Genomic DNA, 16,808 nt, shown 5'->3' on the forward strand with positions numbered 1-16,808 from the left:
GGGGGCAGGGCAGTGGGGTGGGGGGGGCAGGCGGAGCCGGGGGGTGAGCAGGGTCTGTGGGGGGCAGGGCAGTGGGGTGGGGGGGGCAGCAGGGGGGCAGGGCAGGCGGAGCCGGGGGGTGAGCAGGGTCTGTGGGGGGCAGGGCAGTGGGGTGGGGGGGGCAGGCGGAGCCGGGGGGTGAGCAGGGGCAGGGCAAGGAGGGAACCAGACCGGGCCGGGCGCCCGGCTCCTCCCCGTGCGCGTCTCTCCCTCCCCGGCTCTCGGGGGCAGCCGCCGCCGCAGTTCCCAGCCCGCAGCCCGAGGAGGCGGAGCGCGCAGCGCGGCGCCCAGGTGAGTGCGGGGCCGGGGGCTCTCCGGGCCGGGGGGCGCAGGCAGCCGGGCGGGCAGCGGGGACCCTGGAGCTAGAGCGGGGCCTGGAGGGGAAACCCCCACCCCACCCTCAGCTCAAAAATCGAGCCGCAAAAGGCGGCATCAGTCCGGGGGCGAAGGGGCCAGGAGAAGGTTAAGGGGGGGGACGCGCTGTGTGGGTCGGAGGGGAGCAGGGGGACCCTTGCCCCCCTGCCCGGGCTGATCTCATTCTGGACCTGGCCCCTCCTCCTTTCCTAGCGCTGCCTAGGCACGAAGGCCCTGAGCCGAAGGTAATTGAAGTCAGAGCAGAAAACTGATTTTTGTTTCTCTGTTCAGGCAGCGGAACAGGCCCAGGAACAAATCCTCCCCCCCCCCCGCCCACTTCATCTGCTCACATCCACTTATTCCTTTACCCCAGACCCGAGGCAGCGGTACCGGGGGGCACTCACCCCATCTTCCCTCTGAAAGCAGAGCCTGCTTTTCCCCTGGTGTATGTCAGTGCCAGAAATGCGCTGGGGGCGGTAGAAGGCGTAAAACCGTCTTACCCCTGAGACAACACAGCAGCCGCCTCCCTTAACAAGAACCTGGCCTTTCCTACCTCCTGCCCCCGTGCCCAGTCCACCCGCACGATCCTTACAGTAAAAGGAACTCTCGAAAATCCTACCCCCGGCTTGTTCCGGCTGCAGGTTGGAAATGGAAAAGGAGGACTTGTGGCACCTTAGAGACTAACCAATTTATTTGAGCATGAGCTTTCGTGAGCTACAGCTCACTTCGGCTGCTCACAGGCACGCCCACCTGTCGCCCCATCCTGGGTTTCCCCTCAGACTGGCCAGTCCCCCCGTGTCCTACAGCTAGCAATATGGGAGCTGTTTCCATACCATAGCAGCTTCCTGGCATCATAAGAGCATTTCAGCTTCAACATTTGTACCCGGGGACTTGTCCCTACACTCTGTTGATGGATACTTCTGATATCTTCCCCACTCTCTCACACTTCCACACCCCTCTTCTGCCGGGCTGCTCTCTTCCTGACCACTCCTCTCTTCTCCTCCATGTCCTTTCCCATTTCCTCTCCCACCATTTCCCTCCCTGCCTTCAGTTACTGTACAGATTCAGCTCTTCACCCCCATCCCCTTGCCCCCATCTCAAGCCGACTGGATAAAAACAAAAAGAACCAGCACTTTTTTTTTTCTTTTTTGCAAAACAAGTATCTCCAATTCCCCCAACCACAACCGTAACCACAGCAAACTCATGAATGGGTAACTGTTACCCTCATTCTCCATTTCTCTCTCCTCAGTCCCTGATTCTTTAATCATCATTGTAAGCTCTTCTTGGCACAAACCGTATTTGTCTAGAAAATGCTCACTATACTTTAGGATCTAGATAAATAACCCTTGTTCCATACAACCCTGACAGTGTCTCCTTTGTGAAGAAACCCTTCACCTGCAAAACGGTGAGATGCAATACTATTACGTTGTGAGGATCCGTGTATTCATGTTTGCAAAGTGCTTTGAGATCTTCTTCTGTAAAGGTTGCAGAGACAGGCCCTGAGCGTACACAAAACGTACAGATGGATAAACACTAACAGCATCATTACCTGTAAACAGATACCTTTTCCAAGATAATTACTCTCTCAAACGCTTATGTCGGTAACGTAGGGATGGATAACATATCTTCTTATCGTGGCAATTCATCTTTTCCTGACATAAGGCAGGAACCCCACCCCTAAGGCTGCAGAGACATTAAACAGATGCGTGATAAGACACAAATTTCTGAGCCACCGCCTTGTTTATCGGTTTGTTTTGCCCTGGCACAGTGAGCTAGATTATCTAATACAACCCAGATGAAACATTCTCCAGTGCTTTGCTGAAACATGTCTGATGAAAAAGCCCAATTGCATTCTTGTTAATAACTACTTTACTTGCTTAAGAGGAGGCTTGGATCTTCATATGAATAATATTGAGCTTTTCTGTCTGTATTCAGGAAGGGACGTGGCTTTGTTAGTAAAAAATGGTACAGTTTACCCAGTGAGGTTATGAATATGACTTCCTTTTTGAGTATATACAGAGCTGACTAATGCAAAATACAAACATGTCTTTGGACTATTTTTAAACCCACTGCCCTCATGATCACTGACAGTCAGTACTTCAGTTTCAAGGCATTATGGAGATCAGAAAGGAACAGAGACAGTTAAAGACATCTAGCTGTTTTACAGCCCTCATTTTAAAGTATTCTGCGGGGTAAGGCAATCCCATAAACAACAAAAACCCAAGGCTTTGTTTCTTCATTGTTATAGTCATGGGGCATGTGTTATTGTATCTTTCCATTGCTCTGTTTTGGTTAGCAGAGAGCATATTTAAGTACAAGAATCCTGCTAGGTTATGTAACCATAGTCAGCCACTTGCAGGGTTTATACTGTGATCCACTTAAGCTGTCGTATGTTTTAAATAAGCATTTTAATTAAGGAACACTCAGGTCAAAGCTCTCAAACCAGCAGTTGACTCAGATTTTTTGGTGTGGTTTAATAATGTATTGAATAACATTGGGCCACAAATACCTGCCTCTGCCATGGCAACTGCAGCACTCGGAGAGACGTAAGCTACTGTACGTTAAAAATTCAAGACTCCATTATCTACGGACCCTACTCTCCTGTATGTACTGCCCTGCCAAATGTTTTTTTCAGCATTAGAAATAAAGAAGTTTCTATCATGAGTCTAACACTTCTTTGCACATTATTTCTCTGCACAGAGTATTATACAAATCAAATCTTTCTCGAGGAAAGAGGAACCATGGTGGTGAACCAGGGTACAGATAGATTCATAGATATTTAGGTCAGAAGGGACCGTTATGATCATCTAGTCTGACCTTCTGCACAACGCAGGCCACAGAATTTCACCCACCACTCCTGCAAAAAACATCACCTATGTCTGTGCTATTGAAGTCCTCAAATTGTGGTTTAAAGACTTCAAGGAGCAGAGAATCCTCCAGCAAGTGACCCGTGACCCGTGCTACAGAGGAAGGCAAAAAACCTCCAGGGCCTCTTCCAATCTGCCCTGGAGGAAAAATTCCTTCCCGACCCCAAATTTGGCGATCAGCTAAACCCTGAGCATATGGGCAAGATTCATCAGCCAGATACTACAGAAAATTCTTTCCTGGGTAACTCAGATCCCACCCCATCTAATATCCCATCACAGGCCATTGAGCCTATTTACCATGAATATTTAAATTACCAAAACCATGTTATCCCGTCATACCATCTCCTCCATAAACTTATCGAGTTTAATCTTAAAGCCAATAGATCTTTTGCCGCCACTGCTTCCTTTGGAAGGCTGTTGCAAAACTTCACTCCTCTGATGGTTAGAAACCTTCGTCGAATTTCTAGTCTAAATTTCCCGGGGGCCAGTTTATATCCATTTGTTCTTGTGTCCACATTGGTACTGAGCTTAAATAATTCCTCTCCCTCTCCGGTATTTATCCCTCTGATATATTTAGAGAGAGCAATCCTATCTCCCCTCAACCTTCTTTTAGTTAGGCTAAACAAGCCAAGCTCCTTGAGTCTCCTTTCGTAAGACAAGTTTTCCATTCCTCGGATCATCCTAGTAGCCCTTCTCTGTACCTGTTCCAGTTTGAATTCATCCTTCTTAAACATGGGAGACCAGAACTGCGCACAGTATTCCAGGTGAGGTCTCACCAGTGCCTTGTATAACGGTACTAAAACCTCCTTATCCCTACTGGAAATACCTCTCCTGATGCATCCCAAGACCACATTAGCTTTTTTCACGCCCATATCACATTGGCGGCTCATAGTCATCCTATGATCAACCAATACTCCAAGGTCCTTCTCCTCCTCCGTTACTTCTAATTGATGCGTCCCCAGCTTATAACTAAAATTCTTGTTATTAATCCCTAAATGCATGACTTTACACTTCTCACTTTTAAATTTCATCTTATTACTATTACTCCAGTTTACAAGGTCATCCAAATCCTCCTGTAGGATATCCCTGTCCTTCTCTAAATTAGCAATACCTCCCAGCTTTGTATCATCCGCAAACTTCATTAGCACGCTCCCGCTTTTTGTGCCGAGGTCAGTAATAAAAGGATTAAATAAGATTGGTCCCAAAACCGATCCTTGAGGAACTCCACTGGTAATCTCCCTCCAGCCTGACAGTTCACCTTTCAGTAGGACCCGTTGTAGTCTCCCCTTTAACCAATTCCTTGTCCGCCTTTCAATTTTCCTATTGATCCCCATCTTATCCAGTTTAACTAATAATTCCCCACGTGGCACGGTATCAAACGCCTTACTGAAATTTAGGTAAATTAGATCCACTGCGTTTCCTTTGTCTAAAAAATCTGTTACTTTCTCAAAGAAGGAGATCAGGTTGGTTTGGCACGATCTACCTTTTGTAAAACCATGTTGTATTTTGTCCCATTTACCATTGACTTCAATGTCCTTAACTACCTTCTCCTTCAAAATTTTTTCCAAGACCTTGCATACTACAGATGTCAAACTAACAGGCCTATAGTTACCCGGATCACTTTTTTTCCCTTTCTTAAAAACAGGAACTATGTTAGCAATTCTCCAATCATACGGTACAACCCCTGAGTTTACAGATTCCTTAAAAATTCTTGCTGATGGGCTTGCAATTTCATGTGCCAATTCCTTTAATATTCTTGGATGAAGATTATCTGGGCCCCCCCGATTTAGTCCCATTAAGCTGTTAGAGTTTCACTTCTACCTCAGATATGGTAATATCTACCTCCAGTTGTCCCATTCCCATTTGTCATGCTACCATTATCCCCAAGATCCTCTTTAGTCTTATTCAAGACTGAGGCAAAGTATTTGTTTAGATATTGGGCCATGACTAGATTATCTTTGACCTCCACTCCATCCTCAGTGTTTAGCGGTCCCACTTCTTCTTGCATGGTTTTCTTCTTATTTATATGGCTATAGGACCTTTTATAGTGGTTTTAATTCCCTTTGCAAGGTCCAACTCTACTTGGCTTTTAGCCTGTCTCACTTTATCCCTACATGTTCTGACCTCAATAAGGTAGCTTTCCTTGCTGATCCCTCCCTTCTTCCACTCCTTGTATGCTTTCTCCTTTTTCTTAATCACCTCTCTGAGATGCTTGCTCATCCAGCTTGGTCTACAACTCCTGCCTATGAATTTTTTCCCCTTTCTTGGGATGCAGGCTTCTGATAGCTTCTGCAGCTTTGATTTAAAGTAATCCCAGGCCTCCTCTACCTTTAGATCCATAAATTCTTCAGTCCAATCCACTTCCCTAACTAATTGCCTTAATTTTTGAAAGTCAGCCCTTTTGAAATCAAAAACCCTAGTCGCAGATTTATTTTTGTTAATCCTTCCGTTCAGTTTGAACTGAATTAGCTCATGATCACTTGAGCCAAGATTATCCCCTACAACCATTTCTTCTGTGAGGTCCTCACTACTCACCAAAACCAAAGCTAAAATGGCATCCCCTCTAGTAGGTTCAGCAACCACTTGATGAAGGAATCCATCAGCTGTCGCATCTAGGAACATCTGAGCCCTATTATTATTATTAGCACTCGTCTTCCAGTCTATATCTGGGAAGTTAAAGTCTCCCGTCATCACACAGTTTCCATTAGTATTTACTTTATTAAAAACATTGAAAAGGGCTCTATCCATATCCAGATTAGATCCCGGCGGTCTATAGCACACTCCAAGCACTATCCCAGGGGAGGCTCTAATAGGTTTCTTCCCCAATGTAATTTTTGCCCAGACGGACTCTGTTGTATCCATTCCATCGCTTCTTATTTCTTTACATTCTACCTCATCACTGATATACAATGCTACTCCACCACTTTTACCTTTTTTTCGGTCTTTCCTAAACAGCACATACCTTTCAATACCCGTAGTCCAGTCATGACTACTATTCCACCATGTTTCTGTTACCCCTATAATATCTGGTTTCACTTTTCCTGCACCAGTCGCTCTAGTTCCTCCATTTTGTTACCCAGGCTCCTCGCATTGGTGTACAAACATCTTAATTTTTGCTGTTTGGCCTCACTCACATTCTGTACCCTATTAGGCACGGTCATTCTACAGCCAGTATAACCTGTTAGACTGGTATCTACACTGCCCACAGCTGTATCCTCTGTTACTTGGTTTTCTTTCCTCTCAATGCTAAAATCTGGCATGGAGATTACCTGGACATCTCCCAACCATCTCCCCCAAATGCCTAGTTTAAAGCTCTCTTAAATCAGTTGAGCCAGCCTCCATCCTAGAAGTCTATTTCCTTCCCTACTCAGATGAAGTCCATCCCGAGAGACCTGTCCTCTGTCCATGAATGCCTCCCAGTGACCATACATCCCAAAGCCCTCCTTATAGCACCACTGCCTAAGCCATCTGTTGATAGTCATAATCTTGTCACACCTTTGTTGCCCTTGTCTAGGAACAGGCAGAATCCCACTAAAGATCACCTGAGCCTCGATTTCCTTAAGCGTCTTCCCCAGCCTAGCACAGTCTCCCTTAATACTTTCCAGCGAGAATCTAGCCGTATCATTTGTTCCCACATGAAGGATAATTAGGGGATTCTTTCCTGCTCCCTTTAGAATCCTTTTCAACCTCAGGTCTACATCCCGTATCTTAGCACCTGGAAGACAGCACACCCTCCTGTTCTCTGGATCTGCTCTGGTTACAGGTCTGTCTATTCTTCTCAGTAAAGAGTCCCCGATCGCATAGACCTGCCTTTTCCTGGTGACGGTGCTATTCTCTAGTCTATCCCCTGTTGCCTCTGGCTGCAAGTTCTCTCCATTCCTATTCTCCCTTGTAATCCTCTTTAACCCACCCTGTATCCTCCTGGGGCTCATAGGTTCTCTCTTGTGCTGAGAAATTGCCGATTTGTTTTCCCCCCCTTACAAACAGAAGCCAAGAACCATCGTATCTATTTCCCTGAGCCAAAATTGTACACGTTTCAGTTGTTTAGATGTAGCGTACTGCTTCATTGGTGCACTTAAAGAAAAGTAAATGGGTGATTGGTATGGGGGCACTCACCCCTGGTGGCCGAGTTCAGAACCACAGTTGCGTCTCTGCCTCAGTTTCCCCCTGTAGACTATCAAGGATTTCCTTGAGGCTTGTATATAGATAACACTGCCCCCTGAGGGATCTAGTTCATTTACTCAGAGGTGAAACATGGTATGCAAACAAGCCTTCACTCCAGCATCTTATTGATGGGAGTGGGAAGAGGAGAAAGGGGTGCAAGTTAATGTTAGTCAGTCTTCCCCAACCTGAATTCCTCCTCCTCCTCCGTCTGGGATCTTTCACTCGTAAGGCCCTCTCGACCTGGGATCCTCCACTGGAGTCACGCCTCCGGGCATCCGCTGTGGACGGGTTCCTTCCCTTGACTCATGCAGAGATCATGCCCCTGCCACTCTTCCCTAACGACCTGGACCCCTCTTACTCTCTGGTTAGGTCCTTTCCCTGGGACCGGGCCTCCCTAGGTGTTCGCCCTGTTAGCCCTTTGGACACCTGCTTTCTCCTGGAGCACCTTTCTTATATCTCCTTTTCTGGGCTCTCTAATCAGCTCATCTGAGAAGCTTCCTCTCCTCTTGACCGAGCCCTCAGAAGCCTGTATTAGGCCCAGGTGTTCCAAAACTAACGGCCACCTTGGTAATTAACTACACACATGTGGATCTGGGTTGGTTCATTCTCCTTAGCCAGCCTGTCACAGCTAGACTGGGTGCCTGAAGCCCCTCAGGGGCCAGCTACCCTATTCCAGCATTCCATATTCATCTGCATGCTTTAATCACCCTTGTGCTTTGTTAGGACTCATCTCTCTCCATTCTTGGCACTCTCTCTGATTGAAAGAAATTTGCATGGACTCATTTCACTATAAAAGGAAGCAAAGAGTAGGAATACGTAGCCAGTTCTCAGCATGGAGAGACATTAAAAGTAGAAAGAAAAGGAGGACGTGTGACACCTTAGGGACGAACAAAAATTTATTTTATTTATTTTATAAATTTGTTCGTCTCTAAGGTGCCGTAAGTGCTCCTTTTCTTTTTGCAGATACAGACTAACACGGCCGCTACTCTGAAACCTGTCATTAAAAGTAGAGAGTGTGCTTTATGGAATAGAACTAGGGCCTGTGTTATTCAGTATATTTATTAACCATCTGGAAGGGGGAGCCGTGAATGATGAGGTGGCAAAGTAAGTGAGGTTACTCAAGACTAAGGAATGACACGGAGGATCTTCGGGAGGATTTCACTGATGTAGTTAATTGGGCACCACAAACACAGAGTAAAGTCAGCCCACACTTGTGAAGGGTAATGTCCATTAGAAGAATGAACTGAAATTTCTCCTATGTCCTGATGGGTTCAGAATTCATTGTAGTCTGAGGGGGGAAAAGATCTAGGGACAAATTTTGGCCCCACTGAAGTTAGGATTTGCTATTAATTTTAGTTAGACCAGGACTTGATCTGGGATTTGCACAAGAGCCCAATTCCCATCAACGTACAATGAGAGTTGGGTGCCCATTTCCCTTAGCTCTTTTGACAAGCCCAACCTTGGTGCTCTTCCTGGACAATGGAGTGAAAATTCCCTCTCAGTAGGGGTCAGATAAGCAAATAAGGTATTAGTCCGTGTAAAGCAGGGAACAGAAAGAATAGGGAGAATTATATCTTGATAGAAACTGATAGTACATCTTTACTTTGAGTAGTGTAGTTGGTTTTGTAATCTAAAAGGAACACACCTGATACAGGGAGGAACATCACAAGTTCTTGGAGCAAGCGTGTCCACACTAGGGACAAGAAAGTATGTTCTTACTTTTTGCTAGCCAACCTGATAACTAACATGAGGTGAAATCCTAGTGAAGACAAGGATTGTAGAAGGTAGTTGTTGGATTATTACTTCAATTACAGGTGTGATTTTTTTTTTTAAAATTATATTTCTCTAACAGCAAAACCCCTGGTGTAAATAAAGTTATACCAGCATAAAGTCCTTTTGCTAGTTATCGTTTAGCTTGCTCAAGGCAGCTATACTGCTATAAGATGCATCTACGCTGGGAGGGTTTCCTGGGATAGCTATATTTGCAAACCTTTTATTTTATACATCTGGCCCTACTGTTGCTACAGCTGTCTTGTCTTTGCTGCCAAAAAGGATATTTTTACAGTGGGATTACGTGTATTAGTTATCCAACTGTAAAATCCTCATAAGATAAGACACAGGTCGCTTTTACTGAGATGTAGCTAGGCCAGGTCAAGGCTATATTCGCTGCCCATGGTTCTCTTCAGCTAGCTGTATCATAGTAAGAACTACATTGCCTTGTCTCTGCGAGGATTTCACAGTGAGGAAACTAAATCACATAAATTATCCCACTGTAAAACACACCTTTTCTGGCAGCAAAGACATGTCCTAACGTTAAGACCTACACTACAAAATAAATTCCAGTTTATCTGCTTTGTACACTTGATGGCACTTTGTAGATGGACACTTTGTCCTAGTGTTTGTGTCCAATTTGCACATATTAACAGGGCAATGAAAAGCATTTAAAATAGAAATGTGATTGTAAACATCCTCAAAAACTGGGGCAGGTGTAGCATCTGAAACTGCTCTTAACTTTGGCTAGATTTTGGGTGGGCATTGTCCCTTTAAAATATGATGTGGGAATTGGTTACTTCAGACTGCTTTTTTCCCCTGTGATGGTGAAGATAACCTGAGGTGCCTTTGTGCCTTCTTGGGGCAGGAGGGAGGATATTTTTGCTGGAGCATCTCTGACTGGAACTGGTTTCCTCTGGCAGCCACTTAGCATGTTAGCCTTAAAGCTTGCTGGATGGCTCACCGCTTCAGCCAAATCTTTGTCTAGTATAAGGCCTTTCCCCTCTCTCTTCCTGCTTTCACTTCATTAGATGATGCTTGTGTTTGTGCCATGGCATGTGACAAACTAGAAATTGCTCATCGACCGCTGAACACACCAAAAGCTGATCAAGGATGTGGAGTGAGCGTTGCTGGGACTGCATGTTAGTGCTTGTACCTTGTGCTTTCCAGAGCCAACAGTGAGCTGGAGCTGACAAGATTCCTACCCTACCAGCACTGGAGACCGGAATTATGTCAGTTTCCGCACACTGTTGCCTCGCAAGTGTAGGTCCAGTTGGAAGAACAAAGGATGAACTGATTCAAACACACAGAAGCCAGTCAAATCAATGCTGCTTTGGCTTCTGGTGGATCATTCACTTACACCTTAGGAAGGAGCTGAGGTTTCAGCTATGACCGTTCTTAATTCTGGTGGAAATGGGTCCTCAGTGTCTTTTCTGGACTTTCCTTAGCGTTTATCCTGCCAATGTGCAGTGATTGAGATGTGAGAAAACCTTGATCTATGCAGGAAATAGCCCGACTTGATTATGTAAAGAGTTGTCACTTTGGATGGGCTAGCACCAGCAGGAGAGTGAATTTGTGTGGGGGGGTGGAGGGTGAGAAAACCTGGATTTGTGCTGGAAATGGCCCACCTGTTGATCACTTTAGATAAGCTATTACCAGCAGGGTGGGAGGAGGTATTGTTTCATGATTTCTGTGTGTATATAAAGTCTGCTGCAGTTTCCACGGTAAACATCTGATGAAGTGAGCTGTAGCTCACGAAAGCTCATGCTCAAATAAATTGGTTAGTCTCTAAGGTGCCACAAGTCCTCCTTTTCTTTTTGCAAACATTGGGAAATACACAGTAATTGGATGTCTTCTCCTTCCGCCTCCCCCTGACATTGTAAAGCTGCCAATGCATGACTTTTCTCATGGCTTGTTGTTAAAAATGCATTTTTTGCTCTTACGTTGAGGGTTGTTTGATCATTTTTTTCTGTCTGAACTCAGTTCTGAGCTGAATCTGTTGGAACTTCTGCATCACAAAAGAGCGTGCGTGTCTTCTTCCTTTTACTGCGAAATATTGTTGCAAACCTGGTTACTATCTCGATATGCCCAGACTTTTCTCATCAATGCTTTGTTGTCTTTTTGCTGACAAGAGTTGTGCAGGCTTCCTGTGATGTTTTTTGACTGATGGGGCCTGATTCTCATTTACACGGCTGCAATAGTGCAAAGGCATTGACATATATAAATATAATTTACACCTACCTAAATAGAGGCTTTGATGTAAATGAGAATCATAGAATCATAGAATATCAGGGTTGGAAGGGACCTCAGGAGGTCATCTAGTCCAACCCCCTGCTCAAAGCAGGACCAATCCCCAATTTTTTGCCCCAGATCCCTAAATGGCCCCCTCAAGGATTGAAGTCACAACCCTGGGTTTAGCAGGCCAATGCTCAAACCACTGAGCTATCCCTCCTCCCGTTATAACAGAGGATCTGAGAGATCTCCACACCTGAGCCATTCTTCTTAGATGACAAATCTGAGACTCATAGACTATCAGGGTTGGAAGGGACCTCAGGAGGTCATCTAGTCCAACCCCCTGCTCAAAGCAGGACCAAACCCCAATTTTTGCCCCAGATCCCTCAATGGCCCCCTCAAGGATTGAACTCGCAACCCTGGGTTTAGCAAGCCAATGCTCAGACCACTGAGCTATCCGTCCCCCCTGTCGAACATCAATACTGGTGTATTCAAGTTGCTTTTTATTTTAAAAGGTTTTTTTAAAAAGTGAACACTCAAAAATTGGATTTTTTTTTCTTTTGAAGAAATCCATAAGGTCAAATCAGTAAGGCACCCACTACTCCCACTGAAGCTTATGGGAGGTGAGGATATTCAGCACCTCTAACTCAGAACCCAGGTGTACACTTCAAAACAGCAGCAAGAAACAGCTTTTCTAAACTATGTTTTTAATTTCATTCCTCCAAATTTGAGATTTGGTTTGTATTTGTTTTGGTTTTTTCCCCCCATACCCACACATACCCCTTTACAAGGAGCAAAATCTCCTCTTGTGATTTAGCATAAAATATTGCAGAGCAGGTTTAAGTGAATGTGCTTTTAAATTTAAACTGCAGCTAATTTAACAGGTCAGATATAGCAGAAGTAACAAGGTCCGTTTCCACTAGGTATCATATATCAGGTCTGTTCTTTCTTCTTCATTGGTTGGCATTTCTCGTCCACAGGAATGAAGTGCATGTTAAGAGAAAATAGCCTTTTTAGCAAAATGACTTTTACTTCTATTGCTTCTGTAATTTAAGTGGGTTTTTAATATTTATATACATTCAATGCATTCAGTCTGCAGTGATCTAAAACGGATTGTGTGTTGATCATGATTTCACAAGTCAAGCGTTGAATAATGCCCTCGGATGCAGACAGTAATGGGAGCCCCGTAGATGCAACCAAAGGCAGACCATGACCCTAGACCTCATGCAAGACCTCCTTCTCTCTGGGTTAGAAATACAGTTGCACCCACTGAAAAAATCAACATGTGCTGATTGCTGTCACAGTTTTCTCCTGTTCTGTGTACAAAGAAATGCTGCAGTATCTTATACCATTTGTATGGTAACTGTTAGTAAATGCGGATTTGTTAATGGGGAGGTTATTTAAAGTCAAATATAAATGAGGCTGAGCAGACCTCCCCCTACCATCTGGTTGCAATATTGTGCATATCAAACACTTTTATACATCAGGTTGTTCTTTAAATCAAATAATTATCTTTTACAGACTAATCACCATGGGGAGGTACCAGATAACCTGCTGGGTAGTCATCCTTTTTGTTGTGATGTGGAGCAACGTTTCCCTTTCCAAAAAAGGAAAGGGTAAAGGTGGAGGCGGTGGGAACACAGGAGGCAACCGCTATCCCAGCAACCCTGGCTACCCCCAAAATCCTAGCTATCCCAGAAACCCTAGCTACCCCCATAATCCCGGCTACCCCTCCAATCCCGGCTATCCCAGAAACCCTAGCTACCCCCATAATCCCGGCTACCCTCCTAATCCCGCCTACCCCCCCAATCCCGGCTACCCTCCTAATCCCGCCTACCCCCCCAATCCCGGCTACCCCCCCAATCCCGGCTACCCCAGGAACCCTAGCTACCCCCACAATCCCGGCTACCCCAGCAACCCTGGTGGTGGCGGAACAAGCTTCAAAAACCAGAAGCCCTGGAAGCCTGATAAATCCAAAACCAACATGAAAGCTGTGGCAGGAGCGGCAGCGGCAGGTGCCGTGGTGGGCGGCCTAGGCGGCTACGCCCTGGGAAGTGCAATGTCAGGAATGCACATGAATTTCGACCATCCTGACGAGCGGCTGTGGTGGAATGAAAACTCCAACCGCTATCCCAACAGAGTGTACTACAAGCAATACGACGACCACTCCGTGCCAGAGGGAAGGTTTGTGCGGGATTGTGTGAATATCACAGTGACCCAATACAACATTGATCCCAATGAAAATCAAAATGTGACCCAGGTAGAAGTTAAAGTCATGACGCACGTGATACAGGAGATGTGCACACAGCAATATCAGCAGTACCAGCTGGCCTCTGGTGTCAATCTGCTCCTCTCTGACCCATCGCTCATGCGGATCATCATGCTTGTCATTTTTTTTGTTATGCATTAAGAAAGCAGTCTCAACTTGAACCGTGCTGCTGATCTGTGCAAACGTTCAGCGGGAATAATAGATATAAAAAAGCCTTTCCGTGGAGGTCTCTCATTCTTGCTTGTGTGTGTCTGAGGTGAAGTATCTTAAGATCTGTAATAGGTATCAATACTGTACCATAGAGACACAGGCTGACAGTGTATAGCTGTCTCTTCAAAGCTATCTCTGATTATACACCTACTGTTCAGAATTAAGATTCAGGACAGACTTCAAATGGAAATGAAAGTCAATCTGTTAGCTCCACATTTGTTCTGGTGCAATAGACCTTAGAAGCCAATACAAATCAGTTGATACTGACATACCGTGACCTTGTGATCACACAAGGAAGTGGCCTTCACCAAAATGCCCTCTTCCTCAAATTCATTCTTTAAACTCTGGTACGGATAGGAGCCATCTGATCACATTCATCTTCCCTCCTCTAAACTAGACCACTTTTGAGAGCTGTTTTTCCGTTTCAGTACACCACTGGACTTCTTCCTCTCCAGCTCGCCTAATTCAAGACTTCAGACTGTTGTCTGGCTTCACAAGCCCTCTTTGGTCATCTAGGGGCTGAGGAAGATGCAAAGGCAGAATACTTATGAAAATCCTCTTTACAGATAATTGATGTCTTAGCTAATGGCACTAAATAGTACCAAATGGCACCAATCCCCGACTTGGGGACACCACATTTTTGGGGACATCCACAGTCCAAGTTCAAATTACAAGTTAATTTTGTGACCTGGAGTACAAACCGAGTATTTCAGACAGTTTTTCCTGCCTCTCCGTGGCTTGTGATGTGAGACCCTTCCATTGCTAGGCTGTATTTTGTACCATTAGATCACCTTCTTGTACTTAAGAGTATCCTCTCTAAGTATGTGTGTACATAGCGGCATTCCATCCACATAACAATTTGCCCATTGCAAACGTTCCAGCAGCAACTAAAGAATAGGCCAGCTTTGGAGGCCAAGAGTGAGCCTAAGATGGCAGCCTGCCATATGCCAAGGTTTCAAGGAGCAGGCCTAGATTTGTTAAGTTTGGGCAGAGAGTGTCCTTTTAGTTGTACAGTAATTGGCTTTGACTTGGACGGTTTAAGGAGGCTGGTGACGGTGTAAAATAGCTGCAACAATAGCCCTTGTTTCATAGTTGTCATCCCAAGAAAAAGCAAATTCTGCTGATGCAGTAAAGCATGCATGGATTTCATTCATGGCTCTATTGTGCGTAAAGTTTCTCCCTTCACCGAGCTGCATTCACACAAACCGTTGACTTCATTGGAAGTTGTGCAGGACATATTTCTGAGGGCAGGATTTGGCTTTAAAGGCCTCATCTAAAGCCTATTGAAGTCAATGGAAAGGCTCCCCTGGATCAGGCACTAAATCAGTAAAACTTGCATTACACTTACTTCAGCAAGTTAGAGCAAGCAACATCAACCAACATTATCCCGACACAGACAGTCAAAATGCTGGAAGCCATCCTTTGGAAGCAACTAATTCTGGCTGACCCACTGCTTAATACCCTAAATATTATGGTAATTGATGGGGTCAGTCACAGCTAATCTGCATTTTGATTGTCTTGATGACGCAAAAGTGTTGTATATAGTGTGTAGTATATGTAAAGTTTATGCTTATTGCAATTATCATGCCAAATATTTAATATATAGTCTGTATATTTCAGCAAGGCACTGAATGACTAAAACAAACAACCACCCTTAATTATTTCTGCTTCAATGTAAGTTGAATGGATATATTATGAAACTGTTCAAAATTCAAACCGTAAAGACAGGACTTTGAAGTCACATGTAGTTTGTGATGTGAGAACATTCTGTATATTTGTAATGGTGCATGTACTTAACTCTGACGTTCAAATCCTTTTATAAGTGTTTGATGTCTGGTAAAAATTAAACAGACACAGGAAAGGCTCAAGCGTGTCTCTTTCGTGCAGGTATCTTTCTTTATCTATGAATGTTTCGTCTACTCTAATTGGAACCTGAACTCCTGTTCTCAGAGACCACTACTTCTGCCTCAACATTTTCTTGCTTTTGTTGATCCAGGCACTGACATGGCGCTCATCACCATAATATCTGAGCACCTCACGTTCATTAAATGAATCTTACCCTTAAACACCCCCTGCTGAGTTAGGGAAGTATTGTGCCCATTTTACAGATGGGGAAACTGACATATAGAGTGTATTAAGCAACTTGCCCAAGATCACACAGGAAGTCTGTGGCTGAGGCAGGAATTGAACCCAGGGTCTCCTTGGTCCCAGTCCAGTATCATATCCACAAGACGATCCTTCCTTGCTTGCCTGTGCTTTAATTGCATTTTAACGAGATATATGGTATAATTTTCTAAGCATTTAAGTCCCATTTTCCTAAGTGACTGAGGCACTCTTGAAAATTGGATTTAGTCTCCTTGGTGGCATAGCTGGGTTTGAAAGTTTTATACATAGCAGCTAAGCGATTCTGTGTTCTGATCAAATGTCAGTGTAGATGGAGAAGTTATTTACCTCGCTCAAAACACAGGTAAATAAATAGAGGTAAGGAAACTATCAACCTTTTTTGCACTGGGACACAGGAGAGTCTTTTAGCTAATCATACAAACAGGTATTTTTTTTAAGCCTATCAATGATCCTGTATTGCTTTGCACCCTGTATAAACACTAAAAACTAGTCTGGGAAATCGGGTTTCCATTTCCATGAATTCAAAAATTCATCCTGAATTGGACTGAAAAGTTGAAATTTTCCACAGAACAGAAATTCCAAAAACCATTCCGTTCAAACACCCATTATTGTTTCAATAATGCCAAAACAATATAATAGGTCAGAATGAAACAAAATAGCTTAAGCAAAATGTTTGGACATTATCAAACCCGAGAAAGTTAAGATGAATCCCACAGTTCTCCCCTAAAAAAAAAATCCTCAAAATGGACGTAAAAAGTTTCAATTTGAACAAAATTGCA

General features: G+C 44.5%; 1 protein-coding gene across 1 annotated transcript; it reads left to right on the forward strand.

Moving 5' to 3' along the window:
- Positions 1-201: 201 nt before the first annotated feature.
- On the forward strand, positions 202-15,778 carry PRNP (prion protein (Kanno blood group)). The gene is made up of 2 exons (XM_073324942.2): positions 202-330; positions 12,948-15,778. Exon 2 carries the CDS (start codon positions 12,958-12,960, stop codon positions 13,834-13,836), a length of 879 nt encoding a protein of 292 aa, XP_073181043.2. The 5' UTR covers positions 202-330; positions 12,948-12,957; the 3' UTR covers positions 13,837-15,778.
- The last annotated feature ends 1,030 nt before the right edge of the window (positions 15,779-16,808 follow it).

This window comes from Lepidochelys kempii, chromosome 26 (assembly GCF_965140285.1).
Source record: "Lepidochelys kempii isolate rLepKem1 chromosome 26, rLepKem1.hap1, whole genome shotgun sequence".
Lineage (NCBI taxonomy): Eukaryota > Metazoa > Chordata > Testudines > Cheloniidae > Lepidochelys > Lepidochelys kempii.